The 22,688-nt window shown below is 55.7% G+C and overlaps 1 protein-coding gene across 4 annotated transcripts; it reads left to right on the plus strand.

Annotated features, from left to right (window-relative positions):
• Nucleotides 1–8,394: 8,394 nt before the first annotated feature.
• On the plus strand, nt 8,395–22,061 carry PNPLA5 (patatin like phospholipase domain containing 5). 4 transcript variants are annotated; one of them, XR_008664906.1, is made up of 9 exons: nt 8,395–8,657; nt 9,010–9,242; nt 10,891–10,956; nt 11,222–11,431; nt 12,844–12,904; nt 14,170–14,355; nt 16,321–16,453; nt 16,989–17,772; nt 18,653–18,722. XR_008664906.1 is itself a non-coding variant. In XM_055328875.1 (9 exons), exons 1-9 carry the CDS (start codon nt 8,465–8,467, stop codon nt 19,462–19,464), a joined length of 1,284 nt encoding a protein of 427 aa, XP_055184850.1. In that variant the 5' UTR covers nt 8,395–8,464; the 3' UTR covers nt 19,465–22,061. The 4 variants fall into 4 exon arrangements, 3 of the variants coding, with proteins under 3 accessions (XP_055184850.1, XP_055184851.1, XP_055184852.1); XM_055328875.1 differs by lacking the exon at nt 16,989–17,772 and adding an exon at nt 19,380–22,061 and having other exon boundaries at nt 18,653–18,769; XM_055328876.1 differs by lacking the exon at nt 16,989–17,772 and adding an exon at nt 19,380–19,447 and having other exon boundaries at nt 18,653–18,774.
• Nucleotides 22,062–22,688: the final 627 nt, after the last annotated feature.

The following is a 22,688-nucleotide window of genomic DNA, read 5'->3' on the forward strand; positions in this document are numbered from 1 at the left end:
TCTCTGGGTTCCCAGCTCTCATGGCCAGCGCCTCCCAGGACCAGGGCTCCCTTTCATCAGGTCCTGGAGGAGGGGGTGGGTACGGGTCAGATGGCGGGTCAGGTGGCCCCTCCTCGAGGCTGGGACAGGGGTACAGAAGCCAGGTCGGCTCCCCAGCTTCGTGAAGGGAAGCAGAAGCTGCACCTGGCCCTGCAGGGGCAGGTGAGGTCAGGGGTGGGAATGAAGGCTGGCGTGGCTCAGGGTGCTGGTAACAGGGTCGCTCCCAGGGCCGTTCAGGGCTGAGTCTTGGTGACGCTGTGAAGCCTTGGTCCCACCTTCCCACGCAGAATTGAGTCAGCATTTGGGGGGCAGCACGTGTCTGCAGGCCCAGCGTCTGGCCTCACCTTGGCCCTAACCAGCTGGGCAGCTCTGGCAAAGCCCGTGGTGTCTCTGGGCTCCAGTCCCCCTCATCTGGGAAATGGAGATAATAACCCTGCTTCATAGGATTAGGGGACTACATGGGAAGGCCCTTTGCTCAGTGCCTGACCCTGGAAAGCCACCCCATGAGGACCTTCTACCCTTGGCCTCCTCCTTGGGACAATCAGGAGGTCGGCTCCAGTGTCCTCAAGGGGTCTGAGGCGCCATCCCAGCCCTTCCCCTGCCTTCGCAGTGAGCCTGTCTGTCTGTCTGTCTGTCTGTCTGTCTTCCCTGAACGCTTGTGGACAGCCCTGCTAGCCCAACAAGTCCCGTTTGTCCAGAATAGCTCAGCCTCCACTTATCTCCAGTGCAAAGCCTCTGAGCTGGTTGGCCTGCAGCCTTTTTCTAAATATTCCACGGGAAATCATTCCTCTTGGCTTCTTATCATGGGGCTCGGCTCTGCCTTCTGATTCCAAAGCCTCTCCGGAGAGGCGGGCCTGGAGGCAGGCTGCCAGCATCGCCCACCGCCGGCCTGCTTCCTCCGGACTTCATCGGGGGCAACTCATTCACTTCACAAGCTCCTCGTGTGCACCAGGCTGCGTGCTGGGCAGCGGGCACGCGGGGGGAGCCCGCCGAGGCCCTGCACTGTGTGTCCGCACCACGCAGCCGTGTGGGCAGGTAAATACAATTTATTTATTTATTTATTTATTTATTTATTTATTTATTTATTTATTTATTTATCAATACAATTCTTGACACACCCAGACGAATGTTCTTCCAACGCTCTTTGTGACCCAGAAACTGCTTACCTTCTCCGAAGTGTTACTGAATTCACAGCAGCAATTAGTTGCTCGGTGTTTTCTCAGTGGATGTTCCAATGACAGCAACTATCATATGATATCCAGGGGCATTTGTGTGCACGTGTATGTGCGTGTGTGTGTTAAGCAGGTCCTTCATTCTTGAAAACGTTGGGGTCTGCTGATGTCGTTCAATATCCCTGATTTACAGGTCGGGGGAACTGAAGCCCAGAGAGGAAGTGACTTGTCCCAAACCTCAAGGGCAGAGTCCACTCCAGGGTTCAAGTAGCCGGGAGCCCGGTTCTCAAATCTGGGTCTTGCACCCTGGGTAAGATGACCTCCTTGGAGATCCTGGCTCACTAGGAGCTGGGTGCGGCCGCTCGGGTGGAGGTGGGAACTGGAGCTGGCAGGAAACAGAAGCTGCCAGCTGCTAATGCCATCGCCTCCACTCTTTCTGCTGATGGCCTGGACCACATTGCTCATTGACCTCTCCTGTTTATTTATTTATTTTTAAAGATTTTATTTATTCCTGAGAGACACACAGAGAGAGGCAGGGGGAGAAGCAGGCTCCCTGTGGGGAACCTGATGTGAGACTCGATCCCAAGACCCTGGGATCATCACCTGAGCCAAAGGCAGATGCTCAACCTCTAGGCCACCCAGGTGCCCCAACCTCTCCAGTTTAAACCACTGCTTCTCATGGTCTTCCAGATCATTCCTCCCACCTGCCGCCGGCCACAGTCCTTCCTGCCAATGCCAGCCTGCCAGGCCTGCTGGGCTGGTAAAGATCCGTGCCCTCTGCGCCACCCCATCGTGATCCATCAGGCCCTTGTGGGTTCCATCCTGCTCTCTCTTTTCTCTTTGTAACTTCAAAACCTCAACGAGTAAACCATAATAAGCAAAAGTTACTGTATTATTCTCCCAGCAATGAGCAATTTCATCCTTTAAAAAGCAAATAGGGGCTAGGAGGGTATGACCTGGTTTCCGTCACAAACACGGGTTTTGTTGTGATGGCCTCAGGTGATCGAGGCCCCACGCAGGAGCTGCGGGGAGGAGCATGGAAGGCCGCCAGGCCGGAGGGGCAGGTGACAGCACCTGTCCCTGGAAGGGCAATACGGGCACCACAGGACAGGGTGGCTTTCTGACGCCAGAACAGACCACCGTACCCCATGCCCGGTGTGGCTTGGTTGCACCAGCCAACCACGCAGGCTTCATTTTTACAAGCTCAGAAAACAGACGGGGGTAGAGAGGCAAACCAGAGAGCTCAGGGATGCTGAAAGCAGCCTGGGATGGTGGCCGGGGCAGCACAGGGTGGGAGGGCCGGGCTCCCCTGCCTGTCAGTGGCGTCAAATCTGCGTCCTTCGTCCCTCATGTTCTCCTCTATTTTTGGCAATCAATAAGAAATCATTGAAATTAAACAATAGAAGGGCAGCGGGCTCACTGGGCATACAGGGTTGAATTTAACTGGCATCATAGTAACAGGGCTGTTCCATGTTCTGGACTTTGAGACCTTGAGAGCATGTCTTCCCTCCAGGCCATGTGATCCTTTTATTCCAATTACATATATTTCAAAACTAAGCCATTCCCCGCCTCTTGCCTTTTATTCGACAGTCTGCCTTACATGATTTTCTTCCCTCTTCTGTCCCCAACAAAAGGACCCTGCGTGTGGTCTAGTCTGGGGTGACAACCTCTTCTGGAATATTCCTGAGGGGTAGAGATAAAACCTTTGGCTGCAACATTACAACAGATATTGTAACTCTTCTCTGTAAATCATCCCATAATTTAATCCCAATACATTTATCGGCAGATCTATTTGGATAGAGTCTAAACAGCGGGGTATTTAAACATTTCTTCTCAAAGTGGGTGAAGGGACAGGCGAAGTAGGCGATGGGGATTCAAGAGTACATGGTTCATGATGAAAAAAATAAAAAATAAAATAAAATAAATTTATTCTTAGTGTTTAGTCCAATGTGGCCTTCTTTTTGGTCTCTTTACTGGTTTCCATGCTCTTCTCAAAGCAAAAGACAACAACCTCCTTCTGTGGGATGGATGAGAGCTCTTAGACTCTTGGCGGGCATATAGCCCATTGTCCTCAATCATCTCTTCTTCGGGTGGAACATCTGTTCCCTTCAATCGCTCTTTGAAAGGCATACATGTCTCAGACTGTAACAGGCACCCCATAAATGCGGGGTGGAAAGAATTTATGCTTTCTGAGTGTAAAGTGATCTGTTCTCCAAACTCCATCTTGCCACTCCAGATTCTCCATGTCTCACTAGACCCAGCTGCGACACTTGGAATGTCACACCCGTGTGCCAGAGGTTATGGCGGGACCGTCCCCCCCCCACCCCCAAGGAGTGCAGCTGAAGACTACTGCTGCTTGCTTGCTTGGCTCTGTTGTTTTGTCTTGAGACTCTCAGCCAGGTCACCCTGAATTCAGAATGACCTTGACTCACCTGAAACCCCCCGGGGTCTTTGTCCCATGAGCAGATGCCAAGCTGCCTTTTTGATCACTTGCTCTTCTGCAGTTGATGGTGTGAACCTCATATGCCCGACTGTACATATATCAGTTCAGTGTCATATTATTGGTCATTCCGGGCAATTAAAACCCTGGGTCTGTTTCTGCTGCGCTAGGCATTCCTTCTGTCGTGCTCATCATCCTTCATGTCCCTTCCTGGGAGATAGATCCTTGCTACTTGTGGTGCTGTGGCTTTAGGAGGGCAACCAACATTAAAACGGCCAGGCTTTGCCCAAGAAATGATCACCCACCTCATGAATGTTTGTTTCTCCACGGACAGAGAGCATCAGCCTGGTGTAAGTTCCGTGGAGCAGCATTTTTCCTCATGTTACAGTCTTCTGACCACTTCCATTTGGGTTTTGGAGTCTCCCCCACCTGCCCTGATGCTTGAATTCTTTTTGGGGCTGCCAGTCTGGGTTACGTCTTCTCTATAGGGCCCCTCTCGCTTTCAGGAAACCTTCTGAGATGACGCTGTCGTTGCTGTGCTCATCAGAGTCATAGGGACACAGAAAGTCTGGCCCAACAACCTCCTTTGCTTCATCATACACTTCGGAGAAGCAGCATCTTCGAGAACAATTCGACAACAGGTGTCCTTGGGGCATGGGAAACAATCCCTGGTGTTATGTTCTCATCTTTCTCCAGACAGTCAGACACGATTCGTGCAGCTTCCAGCACAATGGATGTGATGCTACAGGTGCTAATGCGGGATTTCCAGTTGTCACAGGTGGAAGCTCTCATGTCCCAACATTTACACAACTGCATGAACCTGAGGGCACCATTGTTGTCAGTGACCGCCATGTCATTGTTAACAGACATGGCATCATGCTGGCGGTGCGCATCCACAAGGCCATGATTGGTGACCCCTGAGCAGCCCCTGGCCCATGGTGGATCCCACAGCTCGTGCTAGACCAAGCACCTAGCACAGGGCATGACAGCTTCCCAGGCCCTCCTGGCGCCTCTGCACCGTGCAGCCTGGGCAGATGTGCAGGCCAGATGTGGTTGCGGCTCTCTGCTCCCCAGCGAGGAGGGGGTCTGGAGGCCTGCGGGGCGTGGGGAAGCCCCCAGTGGCCAAGGGGAGCTGCACAAGAGGCCGGCCTCATCACCCCATTTCTTAAAACAGGACAACATGGGAGCATTGCCCAAGTGTCTGGTAGCAGTACAATGTTTGGGAACTTTCTACCCTTTTTGGGATCTATGCCCTGTTCCTTAAAGTGGCCTTCATGGCTCTGAAATCTCTTCCTCCCTTTTTTCTTTTTATTGGTGTCCCCGTCCCCATCCAGCAGTTACAGCAGCTCTGGCCTCCTTGTCCTTCTTATTTTCCTTCTTGCTCAACTAAGGAGTGACCGACGGGTCTCCTCACCCTCACTCTTACACTCTTCTTCCCTTGGGGAACATTTGCTGCCTCTGCAGCCACCTCTCTCTGCAGAATCCATGGAAGAGGAGACTTGGCCATAGGTCAGATCCACTGACCTGCTTTTCATGGAGGCACCACTGCATCCTCTGTCGACCCCTGAAATGTGTCAAATCTCAAGGCTCCTCTAAAACACTGGCGCTGGGCAGAACTCACCACTTATGGTGGCGACGGACACCCTCTAGATTCCCACAAGCCAGACCAGAAGGAAATAGCTACTTGCTGCCTTTTTTTCCTTTCTATTTTGATACAATCTCACGTTTTCTTTTTTTTTTTAAGATTTTATTTATTTATTCATGAGAGACAGAGAGAGAGAGAGAGAGAGAGAGAGAGAGAGAGAGGCAGAAGCAGGCTCCGTGCAGGGAGCCTGATGTGGGACTCAATCCTAGGTCTCCAGGATCACGCCCTGGGCTGAAGGCAGCACTAAACCGCTGAGCCACCCGGGCTGCCAATCTCACATTTTCAAGGAGATGGCACGCCTTGTGCAAAGAAAAGAGTCTCATGTCCCCTTTACTCAGTCTTGGATCACTAACACTTGTCACATTCGCTTCCTCTGTATATAGATGCAGAGGGAAAAGTAGCAGCAGATACATAGTTAGATGTATTTTTCTGAACCACTGGAAAATAGTTGTAGACACCATGCCTCTGTACCCCTGACTATCTCAGTGTGTTCCCTAAGAACGGGACTTTTTCTTGTGTATCCACAGTATAATGTTTAAAATTGGTAAATGTGACATCAAAACAGCACTATGATTTAACCCATGGTTCACATTAAATGTTGTCAATTGTCTCCATCCTCATTGCTCTTTCTCGTCCCAGGCCAGGGTCAAATCCAGGAGCACACATTGCACCCAGTTGTCCCATCTCTTTAGCTTTCATTGGTCTGCATTTCTTTATCTGTCACAATCATAACATTTTTTAAAAGAGCACAGGCAGGTTATTTAGTAGGATGTCCCTTAATCTGCATTACCAAAGCCGGTTCCTGTATCCTTTGGACATGTCCTCATCACTTTTCAAACACTCTCTTGCTTTTTGGCATAAGAAAATGTTCCAGGGTCAGCCTAATGGGATCTGCTCTGATTCCTGCAGAGAGACCTCCACTCCCCGAGTAGTGAAACCTCATGCCCTGGTCTCTGTGGACTCCCCCAGCCTGAAGCTTAGGCCTTCCCACTCCACTTCCTGCTCCCACCCTTCTCTCCTGTTAAGGCGACAAGGGGGCTGGTGGAGTGCCAACTCAGCCCTCTCTGGCTGGGTTCTTTTGATTTCCTGGTTTATGTCTCAGTTTCTTCATCTGCAAAATGGGATTGGTAGTATCGTCTATCTCACAGAGGTACTGTGAGGATAAAATGAGACAGTGCTTAGCTCAGTGTCAGGCAGGAGGCAAATGCTTGCTAACAAATGTTGTCAGCCTTCACAGGTCTGAGCCTGCGTGCAAGTCTGGCTGACCCGGGCCTCTGGTCCCTCTCTGCTGCTGTTTCCTAGCTGTGGACCCCCCTCCCCTGCTCCTCAGGTCCACATCTTTTTTTTTTTTAAGACTTTATTTATTTATTCATGAGAGGGAGAGAGAGGAGAGACACAGGCAAAGGGAGAAGCAGGCTCCCTGCGGGGAGCCTGATGCAGAGCCTGATGCGGGGCTCGATTCCAGGACCCCAGGATCACGACCTGAGCCGAAGGCAGACCTCAGCCACTGAGCCCCCCAGGCGCCCCATGCACATCTGTTTTATTGTACTATTTTATTCATTGCCCCTCCCCTCACCTGTTTCTCTTGCCTTCCACTCCCAAGGGCACATCCTTTCACACATATATAAGGTGTGACCTAGCAATCCATCTCCCAGGCTGTTAATATATTATTTAAAAAATACATAGCAATGTGTTGGGGATGTTTTTACATGTTTGCATAAATGGGCCAGGCATTAAACCTCATTCTTCTTTTGCTCATCACATCTGATGCTCTATGACTTTCCGTGAACTGTCCCATTGTGGTTATTCATCCGTTCTCTGGGGAGGGAGTAGCGGTGGGGAGAGTCACCTATCACGAACCATCACAGGCAACGCTTCCTCCTCACCCTCACCCCTGCAACACCCTCCTGGACGGGTCAGATCATTTGTTTAAAATTAAAACTTAATTTTACCCGTTGCCTGCTTGACTTCCAGAACCACTGCCCCAGTTTTCAGGGCATGGGCAAGTTTTCTGGGAGGCATTTCCTGGCCCTACAGGTGTCTAAGCCTCTCCAGGGCTCAGTGTCCCCAAATGAACATAGGTACAGTGGTCCTGACCCACACAGCTTTGCGCAGGTGACTGCAAAGGGCACTCAGCTCATTGCCTGTGCCCGCTGTCCCAGCCGACACCCCATCCCCCGCCCCGGCCAGTCGATGGGGAGGGAGTCGGGGCCAGAGGAGCAGCGATCAGAGCAGAACAGGCTGTGTAGGTCCTCGCACCCAAGCCCCTCATAGTATAAGAAAAACTGCAACCCAGAGAGGGAGGAGTATGGGCAAAGCCACACAGCTCGCGGCGGCTGACGCTGGCTGTCCCCGGTACCCGAACCAGCACAGCTGCAGAAGGAAGTCCAGCTGCACCCCGAAGTCCACCTCCAGCCCAGCACGTTCCTTCACGGCCCTCGGTTCCTCATCTGCTTCCGCTGCCAGAGAGCCCGCGGGGCGCTGGCGCCTCTCCCCGGGTCGGTCACTCCGCCATCGGGGCCGTGACCCACCCCCCGCAGGCGTGTGGGGGCGCCGCCAGCCCACTCCCGGCCCGGGGCGAGCGGGCACCTCTGGGGCCAACCTGCCGCACACCTGGGGGGCGGGGCGTCGCGGCCCCGGGACCTCATTGGCTGGTGCGGCGGGTGACGCGGCCGGGGCCCCGAGGGGCGGGGCCCCGAAGGTGGGGAGGGACGGGGCAGGGCTCCGAGGGGGTGCGGGGCGGGGCCATGAGGGGGCGGGGCCGGGCCATGGGGGGGCGGGGCCGTGATGGGGCGGGGCCGCGAGGGGGCGGGGCCACATGGGGCGGGCCCCCGAAGGTGGGGAGGGACGGGGCAGGGCTCCGAGGGGGGCGGGGCGGGGCCATGAGGGGGCGGGGCCGTGCCGGGGCTACAGGGGCGGGGCCACGGCGGGGCCACGGGGGGGGCCGCGAGGGGGCGGGGCCACATGGGGCGGGCCCCCGAAGGTGGGGAGGGACGGGGCAGGGCTCCGAGGGGGGCGGGGCGGGGCCATGAGGAGGCGGGGTCGTGAGGGGCGGGGCCACAGGGGGCGGGGGCCCGGCTGCAGCTGCAGCTTTTCCTCGGAGCCGTGTCTCCCGCGCCCTAGTCCTGTGCCCGGGTGCGGCACCCCAGCCCCGCCGGCCCCGCCGCCATGCGCTGCTACGAAGACGAGGGCAGCTGGAACCTGTCCTTCTCGGGCGCCGGCTTCCTGGGGCTCTACCATGTGGGCGTCACGCGCTGCTTCCGCGAGCGCGCCCCGCGCCTCCTCCAGGGCGCCCGCCGCATCTACGGCTCCTCGTCCGGGGCGCTCAACGCCGTCAGCATCATCGCGGACCAGTCGCTGGGTGCGTGGGGGCCGGCGCGGGCGGGGGGCGCGGGGGACGCCGGCCCCAGGCTGGAGACGGGGTTTCAGCCCCTCACATCCAGCATGCGCCCACTGGACCCTCGTGAGAACCCCGAGGACTCGGGGTGGGGTTCCCCTGTTTCTCGGGGGACGGATCAGAGCTGGGGAGGCTGTTCCCAAGATCAAAAAAGGTGGACAGAGCGTTTAAGGCAGGGCTGGGCACAGAAATTCTGAGCCGGAGAGGGGAAGACTCTCCACTCCCCAGGTACCCGGGAGGGAGGTCAAATCTTTGGGACAGACATGAGCAGGCCCCCTGGGTGTCTGAGGACTCTCTCCTCTCCCCACGCCCCCAGATTTCTGCTGCTCCACTCTCCTGGGCATGGTCAAGCACTTGGAGCAGCTGAGCCTGGGCATCTTCCACCCCGCCTTCGCCCCCATTGAGCATATTAGGCAGCAGCTGCAGGAGAGCCTGCCCCCCAACATTCACATCCTGGCCTCCCAGCGGCTGGGCATCTCCATGACCCGCTGGTCGGATGGCCGCAACATCATTGTCACCAACTTCGCAACCCGCAATGAAGTCATCCAGGTGAGTGTGTGGCGGGACCCAGGGCCTGGAGGCAGGTGAGTGGGCTTCGACTCTGCAGTAACTTCCAGGTGCTTCCCAGAGGCAGACCCTCCTTCAAGGGCAGGGGGGCGGTGTCACTTAAGGCTCTCATTTGTAAGAGTCTACATTTGCATCTCTCATTTGTAAGAGCTACAGAGAGGGGCCGCAGGGTGAGTATGGAGACTCCCAGCTTGCTTTGGGAAGGCCCCTTGGCTGGACACAGAAGGGAACGGCTCAGGAGGGGGCAAAGTCAGGCTTCGGTATTCAGGGTCCCTGAAGGTACTGTTTTTCCAAAGGAGTGCCTGCCCACCATAGATTAGGAAACAGTTCAGGATTGTTATAAAATAGGAGGTTGTGACAGAGAGCTGCACGGTCAGGGAGGGAGGCCAGTGACAGGCTGTGGGAGTGGTCAGGTGGGTTGGGTCCCTGGGAGGGCTCAGGCAGGTAGGGAGACCGGGAGGGAGGCCCGGAACTCTGCTCCCCATTCTTATCACTGTCTGTTCCTGACACCCAGACTAGGGTCCCTGATGCGGGATCTGCTTCACCTTGGACCCCAGCACCCAACATGGGGACTGTTTCTGAGTCTGTGATGATCGGAATTCTTAGTGTGTGCAGGAGAGGGGCCACATCCTTTGCTGTGAGCTGATGTCCATGGGCTATCGAGAAAGCCAGTCAGGGACCCTAAAAGTTATCCCAGCATCTTTGCCTGTAGGGCACATAGCACATAGCACACAGCAGGGACTCAGTAAACATTAGCTGCTGTCACTATTATTATTAATCTGGGGGAATGAGATGCTGCCGCTTGCATCTCCAACTGGTTAGAGCCAGGATGAGTTCTGTGTCCCTCAGAGAGGGTTGGAGGGATGTTTCCAAGTAGATCTCAAGACAAGGTTCTATGCTCTAGGAGTTTGGTAAGCTCTAGGCCAGTGGTTCTCATGATTTTTCACCCTGGGGACATTTGGCAACATTGGAGGCATTTTTGGTTGTCACAACTGTGTGTGTATATGTGTGTGTGCACGCGCGTGCACAAAGTACTAACGTCTAGTGGGTAGAGGCCAAGGATGCTGCTAAGTATCCCATTCGTACAGGACAGCATCCTCCCACTCCATCCGTCCCCCACTCCCAAGACAGAATTTTCTCAAGCCCCAAATGTCAATATGGTAAGCATCTTTTTCACTGCTGGACTTGTCAGAGCCTCTGCTGGGAAGAATGGACAACGTTTTCCAAGTGGATAAAGAAGTCAAGATTTCTTGTTTGAGATGCATCTGGTTGGGTCAGGGAACACACTTTGGGAGACAGACATATCTAGATTGTTGGTGAAGAATTCCTTCCAGGTAGGTGGAGGAAAAATTGTCTTTAGGGGGAAAAAAATCCCAGCAGCAGTATCGAGTGAGCAAGGACCCATGAGAAGCAAGAGGAGGGTGGGTGTCATGCAGGCCTCTGCATTCAAATACCTTCTTAATCTTGAGAACTTGGCTGGGACATGGCAACCTCTTTGGGCCTCGTTTCCCTCCCCTGAACACAGGGCTAATGCCACAAACTTTGCAGGCTGCTCTAGGGTTAGACACCACACCACGTTCCGAACGCCAGGAGCATGAACAACTGTGTTTCCCCTGACTTGTTTTCCCAGGCTCTGATCTGCACCGTGTACTTTCCTTTCTACTGTGGGATAATTCCCCCTGAATTCAGAGGGGAGGTAAGTGCACTTTGGGGGCTTGATGACTGAGTCCCTGCCCCGTGCTCTGGGTATCCAGTGTCCCTACTGCTGAAAGGCATGTGGTTGGAGGGAATCTGTGCTCCTTGAGGACCTACCGTGTGCCAGGCCCTCCCTCTGCTCCTGGGGGTTGCTCACAGCATCCTGGGCTAGAGGGGACCTCGTGGCTCGGGGGCAGCTAGGGGTCACCAGCTGCAGCATGGGAAGAGGGCAGGGATCCTGAGCAGATAACCCACCTGAATTGCAGCGCTACATCGATGGGGCTCTGAGCAACTACCTGCCCTTTTCGGACTCGCCCTCCACAATCACCGTGTCCCCTTTCCATGGGACGGTGGACATCTGCCCGCAGAGCACCTCGGCCAACATACATGAGCTGAATGCCTTCAATGCTAGTCTCCAGATCTCCACCAAGAACTTCTTCCTGGGGTTCAGTTGCCTCCTATCCCCCAACTCTGAGGTAGGCCTGGCCCCAGTGCCCACTTTGAAGGTATTAGAGGCTTGACCGTGATCAAGGATCCTGTGAGTCAGACTTTCCCCTGACCCCACCTCAGGGCAGTTGGGATACATGCTCTGAGTCTTACAGCCAAGCTCTTGAACCTATGGCACAGGCGTCAGGTTGTGTCCTTACAAGTTTCCGCTGCTTGAGTGAATGTTGAGTTAGGACTGGCCCCACATCAATGCCAACCCTGCAGAGCTGGGGTGTGAGCCAGGCCTCCGCTGGTGTTCCTCTGGGCCAGGCTCCGTGAGAAGGTACTACTACCATCTCTGTTACTCAGGGGGAAGACATCAAGGCTCAGAGAGGCTAAGCACCTTGTTCAAAGTCACATGGCCTGGAAGCAGCAAAGCCCAGTTCCAAATCCTCAGCTAGCCTCGACCCATGCTCCTAACTATGGCCCTGGACTGTGGCCAGTTGACTACTCCTGTGGAGGGGAGGCAAAAGCATAGACAAAAATGGACAATAGATCTACATTTGCTTTTTTCCCTTTATATTTCTGGAAAATGGGTAATTTGACCACAAACAATCACCATAACATGCTCCTCTACCTCAACCATGTCCTGTTCCTCTCCCACTCTTTCATACCTTCTGTGGTTCTGTAGCATTTTGTTTTGTTTTTGACTTTAAATAATCTCTATGCCACACATGGGGCTTGACCCCATGACCCTGAGATCAAGAGCCCCATGCTCTACCAACTGAGCCAGCCAGGCACCTTGGTTCTGTTGTGTTTTAGAAGTTATGAAACAAGATCATGTTCATTTACTCTGATCTTCCCTATAGCTATGGGGTGGACAGAAAATCTCAGCCCCATCTTAGAGACAAGGAAGCCGAGGCTGTCAGAGACGTGGCGTGGCCATCCTGAGGCCACACAACAGGGGAAGGCAGGGCTCCCTCCTGGACCTGCAGGTGGCTTTTCTCCAACAGTGGAGCCCTGATTGAGACAGGGTGGGTGTGGGCCCCTGGGGTCCTCTGCTATCTCAGGCTGGTTCTGGGAATAAACAGCAAAGGGCATTGACCCATAGGGATCCAGGGAACGCCCCGGGCATCCTGGGCCAGGCCTAGTTACCGTGTTGTCCAGAGGAGGGCACTGAGACCGGAGAGAAGAGTCTGGAGCAAGAGCCCCCACCAAGGAGTCTGAGAGGAGGGAGGTGACATGGAGCTGCGGGGAGGGCAGCTGATGGAGCAGCTTGTCCTGCCTGCGGTCCTGTCACCATCCCCACCCAGCACAGGGTCCTTGAGTACTGCTGAGGGGCTTCTTGGGGAGCGCAGGCTGGGCAGGGATGGCTTCCAGGTGACAAGTCTCTGGTCTGTGAACACAGCTCAGGGGTCAGGGCCAGGCCTTCCCCACCCCATCCTGACCTGTGTGTTTGCAGGTAGCAGCGGACAACTGCAGACAAGGTTACCTGGATGCCCTCAGGTTCCTGGAGAGACGCGGTAGGTGGCAGCCCCCAGAGTAGAGGGGCATCCTGCTTCCTGTGAGCCCCGAGTAGAACCTGCTTTCCTGGCATTTGGGGACCTCGGATCCCTCACTGTGCTCTATGCTCAGCCTCTGCTCTATGCTTGGCCTCTGCTTGGAGGCTGGGGACCCAGAGAGGATCACATGTGCGTCCTGCTCTTGAGTTGCCTTGAGCCTGGTGCCGGGAGACAGACCAAGAGGGAGACCTCTCCCCACGGAGACAGAGGGATGCTCAGGCCTATGGGAGCCCAGAGGGGGCGCTTGACCCAGCCTAGGGGGTGGGCAAGGGGGCCTTCCTGGAGGCGGCATCAGGTAAGCTGGGCTTCGATGAGTTACAAAGACTGGAAAGGCTGAAGACGGGAAGAGAGCATTCCGAGCAGAGGGAAGATGAGCAACAGCAAAGGAACGGAGGCCAGCACCATAACTCAGTGTGGCCTCCGGAGAGCGTGTGTGTGTGTGTGTGTTCGTGGGGTAGAGGGTGGGGTCTTCTCAGCTGGAGGGTTTGCATGTCATCCCACCGGGCAATGCTGTCCAACGTGTAGAGCGGAGACTTGAACACAGGCCATCTGGCTCCAGAACCCACGTCCTTTGCCCCCCATGCTGCAGCCCCAAACACACAGCAGCAGGAGAGAATTTGCTGAGCACTTGACACATGCCCGGATCTGGCGTGAGCTTTACATACTCGTCTTCTTTAATTCTTGGAACAACCACATGAAGCAGATTTTAATTTTCTACTTTCTCAAAGAGGGAAACCGAGGCACAGAGCAGTTAGGTTGCGGAGCTAGCAGCTGTCGACATCAGGGTTTTTTTTTTTAAGATTTTATTTATTTATTCATAGACACACAGAGAGAAGCAGAGACACAGGCAGAGGGAGAAGCAGGCTCCATGCAGGGAGCCCAACGTGGATCTCCAGGATCACACCCCAGGCTGCAGGCGGCGCCAAACCGCTGTGCCACCAGAGCTGCCTGACATCAGGGTTTTGAACCTTGGGCTGTGTCTTCAGGGTACAGGCTCTGATTAACCACTAGAAAGTACACAGGAAATGAGGATCAGAGAAGGCCCGGGGGACAACGGGAAGAGGCCATTCATTCAGGAGGAGCCAGGGGTCCACCCTGGACCAAGCAGGTCCCCAGAGCTGGCTTTGGGAACTGGGGCAGGTTCGGGTGGCATGGAGAGGCAGGACGTGTCACCAGGGGGTTCCAGACGTGCTGACCTGTCACATCCCTCCTCTCCACTGATCCAGGACTTACGAAGGAGCCAGTGCTTTGGATGCTGGTGTCTAAGGAGCCTCCAGCCCCAGCTGATGGGAGCCAGGACACCGGCCACGACAGAGGCCAGGAGGGGGGCCTGTCTCTCAACTGGACGGTGCCCAATGTGCTGGTCAAGGACGTGCCCAACTTTGAGCAGCTCTCGCCAGAGCTGGAGGCTGGTACTGCCCCTTCCTTCATGTGCTTGCTCACCTAGCACATGCCCTGCACACAGGAGCCTGGGGGCAGAGACCCTACCCTGCAGGTGCTCACTGGCTGGAAGAGGACAGGACTCTTTTATTGAGCATCTATTATGTGCCAAGTGTGGCGCCAGCGCCTTTATACAGTGGTGTCATTCACTCCATACCACAGCCGTGGGCTTACATGTTTTCCTTACCCCATTTCACTGATGAGGACACTGAAGCTCGGAGAGGCAATTGGGAAATTCCGACCCAAATCTGGGCCTCAGAAAGCCAGGCCTTTGCCCACAAGGCCAGGGAAGGGCAGAAAGTACTGAGGACGTGAGAGAGGCACACACAGAGGAGTCTGGACTCTCCACGTGGAGATGGGCTCATTTCTTCTTCCCACCAATACTCTGAGGATGGCACTGAATTGTCCCCATTGTATGGATGAGGAAACCATAGCACAGAGAGGTGAAGTGACTTGTCCAAAGTCACACAGCTAACAGCCCAAGCAGGAGTTCTGCTCTGAGCCACTTACTCTGCCCTCCTTCGTAGTGACCCGAAAGTCACAATGCAGCAGCAGAAAAGTCTAGGTGTGTGTAATCGTGGTGGGGATGTGGGTTTGAACAGCATCTAAGTGAGACCAGAAAGGAGGAGCTGGCCAGACAAAGGGGGGAAATATGAGCATCCAGGCAGAGGGTACAGTGTGTGCAAATGTCCTGGGTTTGGTGGGGGCTGCTGGAGGGCCCCGTGGCTGCAGCGTGGTGGCTGAGGGGCAAGGGAACAGAGGTAAGCTCACAGGCTGGGAGCATCAGGTAGGTGGCTTTGAGAGCTGCAGGTCGAGAGAGATGGGGAGGCACTGGGGGTGGGGGGAAGCTTACGAGGGGCAGCCCCTCCTTTTCAGAGTTCACGGCTGCTCCGAAGTCTAGATACAGCTTTCTGCACCTGGCTGGGAGGGGACGGGCTGGGGGTGGGGGGAGACTGGGAGGAGAGAGGACAGTGGCTGAGGTTAGAGCGAGGACAGTCTGGGTGAGCGAGGGGATGGAGACTCTTTCTGCACCGGAGACCATATGGGGTGTGCGGGGACAGGCCTGGATCTATGCTGAGCCCAGAGGTCTGAGCTCGGAGCTCTGGACCCAAGGAGCATCCCTGCGGCCACCTGGGGGCACCGGAGAGCCGCCTTCGTGATGGGGCCGCACAGGCCGCTGGTCCCTGGGACAGGTGTTAACCCGCTGGACCCTTGCAGACCTCCCTTAATCTGTGCGTGTCTGCCTGCATCTTGGGACACATGCAGGTAAGTGAGGAGGAGCTGGGTCTCTGAGCTGGGGTGTCTATGACCCCTCTCAGGGGCTGTCCCGACAGCACTAGCCCGAGACTGGGTTGGAGGCCGAGCCTTGGTCTGAAAACTAGGATTTGGGCTCCAGTGCTGCCCTGGCCAGGATGCCAGTCCCTTCTACCCTGGTCATCTCAGGAGATGGGGGGGCTCGGGAAGTGGTTATGTCATTCTTGCTGCCGCTGTTGCTAATGACACTGATGTGTTGCTGTCATCAAGGGAGGTGTGGCACGGGCACTTGTCACATCCTGGGGTGAGAGGCCACAACAGACTTTGCAGAAGGGTGAGAGAGATGGAAAGATCTCGGAGAGCCTGAGACCTTGATTCCATCTTGGGACCCCTGCCACTTCCTGGGATGGTCTTTGAGCAAGTCACTTCCCCACTCTGAACCTCAGTCTCCTCATCTGTGAAAGGGGCGCACCCTGTGGTTTGGGGACAATAGTGAGAGAGCGCAGGCTGAGTGCCTAGCCCTCTGCTGGCTCAGACTAGGGGCTTGGTCAGTGCCGCTTCTTTCTCTGCAGATGGGGGCGGGGTGGGGGGTGGGCATGCTTTGTGGACCCTGTGAGGCGGAGGGGGCGATGGTGAGGGGGCCGGCTGGAGGGGTGGTGGTCATGCCGTGGCTTCTCCTGCAGCACTGCAGAAGGCATGTACGAGAGACGCCAGCACCTGGGCCCGCTTCTGCCGGTCGAGGCCCGGCCGGGCACTGACCTACTTGCTGCTGCCCTGCACACTACCCTTCGAGTACATTTACTTCCGGAGCAAAAGGTGAGGCTGAGCCAGCGGCCCTGGACAGGGCCTGGCTTGTCACCCAGGTTGTGGTAGAGATGAGCGCCCATGGCAGGAAGGGCAGCTGGCACGCTGGGTGGGCAGAGCCTGGCTGGCCTCTGCCTGCTTGCATGGTGCTGCTTGCACAACCCAGAGGCGTCTCGGTGCTCTCCTCTGCAAGATGGGACTGATGGGGAGATGGGCTATCAAGGGGATGACCGGTGGATCAGAAACGGGGCCTCGGGGTCAACGCTCTGGCCCTCCCCTGTCTGTAGGACCTTTGGCCCTTTGCTCTACCTGTTAGAGCCTCAGAGTAAATGTGCTGCTTCTGGAGAAATAACTCTAGGGGCTGGTCTGGTTCAGATTTGCTGTGTGGCCTGGGCCGGGTCTCTTGACCCCGCTGGGCCTCTGATTCCTCTTCTATAAAATAAGGCCCTTCCAGGGCAGACTGGTTGTGGTTAAGCCCTCACTAACCATTCTGACTTTGCTGATGAATGAATCACCTGCGTTGTTTGTTCATTCATTCCACCTATAGCTATCGAGGGCCTACCTAGGGCCAGGCCTTGGCTGGGGATAAGGAGGCAGCACTGACTCAGACCCAGTCCCTGGCCTTGTGGAGTTTACAACCCACAAACCATCACACGCTCATCTGTGCAATCACACTTGTGCCTAGTGATGCCGAGAGAGGTCTACACTGGCTGTAATTCCTCAAAGAGGTCTACACTGGCTGTGAACCGAGATAGCTCACCCTGGGGGCTCTCTGGTCAGGGAAGGCTGCCTAAAGAAGGTAACTTTGGAGTTATAACCTGAAGAATGGGTAGGAGTCCACCAGACAAAATGGGTAGGAGTCCAGGGAAAGAGGGAAGGGGAAAAGAGTTCCAGAGGGATGGAACAACATGTGCAAAGGTCATGGGGTGGAAGGCAGAGGCAGTAAGGCTCACTGGAGGAGCAGAAAAGGAGGCCAGTATGGCAGGAGCCAAAAGGTAGAGTCCAGGACAAGATGCAGCAGGGGTGAGGCGACGTGACGGTGGCTGGCAGAGGCTAGACACGCAGGGCTCCGCAGCCAGGCGAGGAGTGTGGTCTGCATCCTAACAGTGGTGGGAAGGCAACAAAGCGTTTCCATGGAGAAGAGTATTTTTAAAAACTCTTTATCCCCTAAAAGGTCTCTGACGATGAACCACAGGTCTCTGTTTCGCTCCACGATGAGTTAATGACTGGATCAGCCCTGCTCTTGGCATTGCCAGTGGCCCAAAGCCAGGAAGAGAGCTTTCCGTTAATTCAGATTCTCCTCATGCTGAGCTGTTAGATTGAAACCACAGGTCAGAGTCAAAGAGGAGAAGTGCAAAGTCTAGACTTTTCAGCTCAAAAAAAAAAAAAGTGTCTATATGAGCACCGAGGGAGAAACCTATCCAGGTCACAGGGAAATTCAACTTCATACTTAGTATTTTTTTTTGTAACATACATGTTCAACATGCAGGTTGTAATAATAGAGGCAGACAGTCCAGAGCAAGGGAGGTGATGGTCCAGGTTACGTTTTGCTTCTCATACTCCACCCTGTGGACTGTCTGCTAGTTTGAGGCCCTGTTTAGAAGCTCCGCTGAAGGCAACATATTGGGGGGAGGCCCTGCCGTGCCCAGTGAGTCGGAGAAGGTGCCCAGCCAGGCACTGTCTCAGCCACAATTGGGTGGCCTGGTCCTCTTGACCCTACAGGGTTCGCACGGAGAGCCATGGGAGGGTTTTGAGCAAGAAAGGCTCTGATCAGATTGCATTTCAGGGAAGTCACTGGCTGCTAAGAGGAGGGAGGCTGGAGGCCAGGGGAGTAGGGAGGGCAGGTCTGGGGCACCTGCAGGCAAGGTCACAGTCCTCCTCTGGCAGGTGAGGAAGCTGAGGCCCAGAGAGGTTCCCTGACGTGCCCAGGTCACACAACCGATGAGCAGCGGAGCTGGGCGGCAACCGGACCCCAGCCTGGCCCCAGAGCCCTGCCCCTTCCTGCCCGACTCCCCGGTGGAGTCGATAGCCAGCTCTGCGGCGGGGCCAACGCTGCTGGGTGCTTCTTGCCCCCTATTCGGCTTCCACTAGGCCTGGTGCCTCGGGGTCAGGAGCCTCTGGCTCCCTGCTCCGGGCCCCTGGGGTAGGGGGGCATGGCCAGCCGCATGCTCCAGCCTAGCTGAGCGAAGTGTCTGCTGCCCCTTCGTCCAGGCTGGTTGTGTGGCTGCCCGATATGCCAGCCGACGTGTGGTGGATGCAGGGCGTGCTGCAGAGCTTGGCCACCGAGATCTACACCAGGTCAAAGGACCAGCTCCTCAGGCTGGTCAGGTGAGGTGGGCAGTGTGGCCTGGGTCAGAGTGGGTAAGGCTTCCCCAGTGGGGAAAGGCCCCAGCTGTTTTTCTGGACCCTGGGCAGGGTCCGTGCTGTCCATGTTCTTCTCTCCAGCCACCCGTGCAGGCCCCGGCACATGTTTGGTCACCACTGGGGGCCAGGCCCATGCTGGGCCGGAGGTAGGAGCTGGCCAGTCACGCTGGTCAGTGTGCAGGACCTGCTCACTGAGGCAGCCTGAGCTCCCAGAGGACAAGTGGGCCTCCCTGCCCTGCCAGATCAGCCAGCCTTCCAGCAGCCTTCCAGATGTCCCTGCCTGTCCTGTGTGGGGTCTGGGTTGGGGCTGCTGTCTCTCCTCAACCTTACCTCCCTAATGGCTAGAGGCCCTGGTGTCCTTCCAGCCCACTTGACAGCCATCCCTGGAACCTTCCTGCCAGTCTCAGCGGGGCCAGAATAAGGGCCTCAGGGCTTTCCTTGTGGCAGGATCTTGGGAGAAGAGAGACCCAGGGCTCTCTGAATGCTAGGGCTGCCCCCACGTGGCTCCACCCTGACCTTCACCCTTCCCCGGGTTCTAAAAGCTTGTACCCCCCGGCTTCTGCTTCCTCCACAGCCTGCCGGTCACCAGCCCCCTCCAGCCTGGGGCAGCTCCTCTCGTGGACCTGGCCAAGGATCCCAGACCTCCCCATCAGGCCTGAGGGGCACAATGCAGGGCCAGCCCAAGGACTGGCCTCCCATGGTCCCCGTCTTGGCCCTCATCCTGTGCCGACATCTGCTCCCAGTCCTTGAGTCCTGACTAGTCTTCCGGAGGCTCAGAGCCCAGCGTGGTGCTATCTGCTGAGTGGAGGACTGAGGGGACAGCCTCCCTTTCCTCTCAGACTCGCCCCTGATTGTGTGGGTGGGTGGCCCCCGGGAACCAGAACAGGCCCCACCAGCTCCCCTGGAGCCCCTGTTCCTTGGAGCCAAGGAACCAGTGAGAGAAGGGGTGTCTCCCGGGGGCCTGGGGACTTCTTTTTTGGGAGAGGCCCAGCTTATTGGTATGTCCCTTGGTCACTGTATCCAGGTCACCCGGCCCCTGACTCATCAGAGGGAAAAAGGAAGGTAGGAGCTGAGACACACAAATTGGCTCTTGAATTTCTGTGGTGGGGGACGCAGGGGCAGCGTCTGTTGAGGAGCGGGGTCCGCATGCTGTTGCTGAGCTGTTTGCAGAGCACTTTGCAGAAGACAGTGAAAGTGCCATGTGCTCCTGACTGGAAGGCAGATGGAAGTGATGGGTTGGGGTGTGCCTCCCCTCAGACCCTTCCTTTGACTTCCTTGGTCCTGCACTAGCCTCGCGGTGACCCCCATGGTTTGTCTCATTCTAGCAACCTTGATCTCTGACTTCCTACTCATCCATCCAGCGGGGACCCCCCAGCAGGGAATGTGAAGGTGGGAAGAGAGAGGGGGCTCAAAATCTTCTCAGAATCCCACCTACGTGGGTCCTGCTGGGGTGCCCCGGGACCCCTGGCTGCCAGCACTGTGGCGCCACCCCCTTATTCCTCAGGAAGGCTTATGGTGTAGCAGTGCCTCCACACACACCACGCCCAGGTCCCTTCCTCTCTCGCAGAGAGGAGACTGGGACCCCAGCCCTCTGGCCTCTCCTGGGAGCCAATCCTCTCCTTGTCCTCAGAGTAGAACCCACACTGTATCTTGGCCAGTCCCTTAGGACACACTCAGCCTGAGTAAAGATGGGGAGGGTGGGGAGATGGAGACATCAGCAAGAGAAAAAGAGAGAGAGGAATAAATCCAAACAAAAGAGATAATGACTCATTCATTCATTCATTCATTCATTCATTTGATTTATGCTTAATGGGTTGTAGGTTCTAGGGTCACAGCAGTGAACAAAACTTGCATTCTGGTGCAAGTAAGGGGAAGGAGATGCTAAACAGCCAACCAGAAGCTGAAAATGAGATGATCTGAGGAGCAGTAGTGGCGTGAAGAGAGCGAGAGAGAATGGACACAGTGGCGGTCAGGGTGGGAGCAACATTGGGTCAGTGGTCCAGGAAGGCCTCTCTGAGAAGGTGACATCAGGGGCAGGGCCTCAGATGAGAGGCAGACGGCTGGGGGAAGAGCTTTGCAAGCAGAGGGAACAGCAAGTAGTTGGTGTGGCCGGGACCTTGTGAGCGATGGGGAGCACCGAGCGTGATGAGGCAGGCGGAGGGTAGGCAGAGGCTGGGTCGCAGAGGCCACTGTCACGGTGATCAGGGCTTTGGGTGTGGGCAGTCAGGGGAGGTGTTGGGAGCAGAGAAGCAAAAAGCCAAGGGCAGAGTGAGAGAGCGGAGCATAGGAGGGCCTGGGTCAGGTTGGGAGGTTGAAAGGGAGAGGAGAGGTTACCGAGAGCAAGGACTTGCGGGAGGGTCCACCTCCCCACTCATCTCCAGGACCCACTGGGGCTGAGCTGGCCTCTGTCCCCTCTTGCTGTCACCTGGGTGGGGGCAGGCACAGATACTGTCCCCTGCAGCAGGAAGGGGGCTGTCCTACCTTAAGTCAGGTGATCTCCAAGCCCCAAGTTTCCTCTCTCCACAGACCTGGAATGCCTTGTCCTCGCTCCCAGGCACTGGGTTTGGGATTTCCTCTGCCTGTGGAGAGGGGAGGACTGGCCTCCTGGGGCTCCAGGTTGAGGATCTAGAGGCTCAGGAGGCCTCTGAGAATTATCCCCTATCAAGGACATGGGCCTCTAAGTGCAAACAGACCTCCCTTTATCACCCCTTCTCTCACCGGTTCTTTGGGGCTTTCCCTAGGGCCATCTTTGCCCCCATTGCTTTGTTTTGTGTCTTAGATGGAGAAAGATAATAGGCCTCTCCCATCTTCATCTTCATCCTCTTTTCCTGACAGCATGTTGCTAAATGTTTCTAGCTTATTTGGTTGAATATCTCAGTGGTGGTAAATACTCTGCTCTGAGCACTTCTTTTTGTCTTTATTATTTGTGGCTCCTGAGTCAGGGTCACGTCTTCACAACTTGTGGTTGCAGAGATTATTCACATGCATCACTCACAGTGCTTTACAGTTTATAAGTACTTCCCTGATTTCTCTCCTATTGAACTCTTAGACATTTTCTCATGTGGCTTTAAAATCTGACTGCAGGGGATGCCTGGGTGGCTCAGTGGTTGAGTGCCTGCCTTCGGCTCAGGGCGTGATCCCAGGATCCGGGATCGAGTCCCACATCGGGCTCCCTGCATGGAGCCTGCTTCTCCCTCTGTCTGTGTCTCTGCCTCTCTCTCTGTGTCTCTCATGAATAAATAAATAAAATCTTAAAAAAAAATCCGACTGCCTGTGGCTTTCTCCATTGATCCCAGCTCTGTGCTCTAGGCCTATGCACCCTGCCTACTCCCTCTGCCTGGGGACAGCCTGCCAGGGATAGAAGGGTGGTGAGCTCATCCTTCTGAGGCTGCTTTTTTCTGCAGTGAATAGCCTGTGCCTTACCACCACTCATCAGGGACATCCCCAACCCAGACTTGCTGCGTGGTAAACTACAACCCCATACCCCTTGTTTGTTCAAGTCTCCCTAGGAGTATGGAGTCCAGTGCTGCCCCTGATATGATATGAGATGACCAGTACTGGACCTAAATTGCCTTTCACCTCTCACCTCCTGGTCACCTCCTCTATTAATGTAGTCTCAGAATGAATGGGCTTAGCCTGGGCAACTCCTGTGGGTTTCACTGAGCTACCATCCACCAACAGTGCTGTGTTCTCCCTTAAGCCTGGAGGTGGCTCAGCTGACAAAGCAGACAGCCCAGGAGCTGATCCAGGTCAGAGTTCCCTGGCTTATTACCCATACAGCCTTCCAGCATAGAGCCCCAGGGCATTACAGAGGAGAGGAGGGATCTAGGGCTCTGAATCGAGGTCCACATGGGTCTAAGTCCCATCTCCGCAATTGAGCATT

This window comes from Nyctereutes procyonoides, unplaced genomic scaffold, assembly GCF_905146905.1.
Source record: "Nyctereutes procyonoides isolate TBG_1078 unplaced genomic scaffold, NYPRO_anot_genome, whole genome shotgun sequence".
NCBI lineage: Eukaryota > Metazoa > Chordata > Mammalia > Carnivora > Canidae > Nyctereutes > Nyctereutes procyonoides.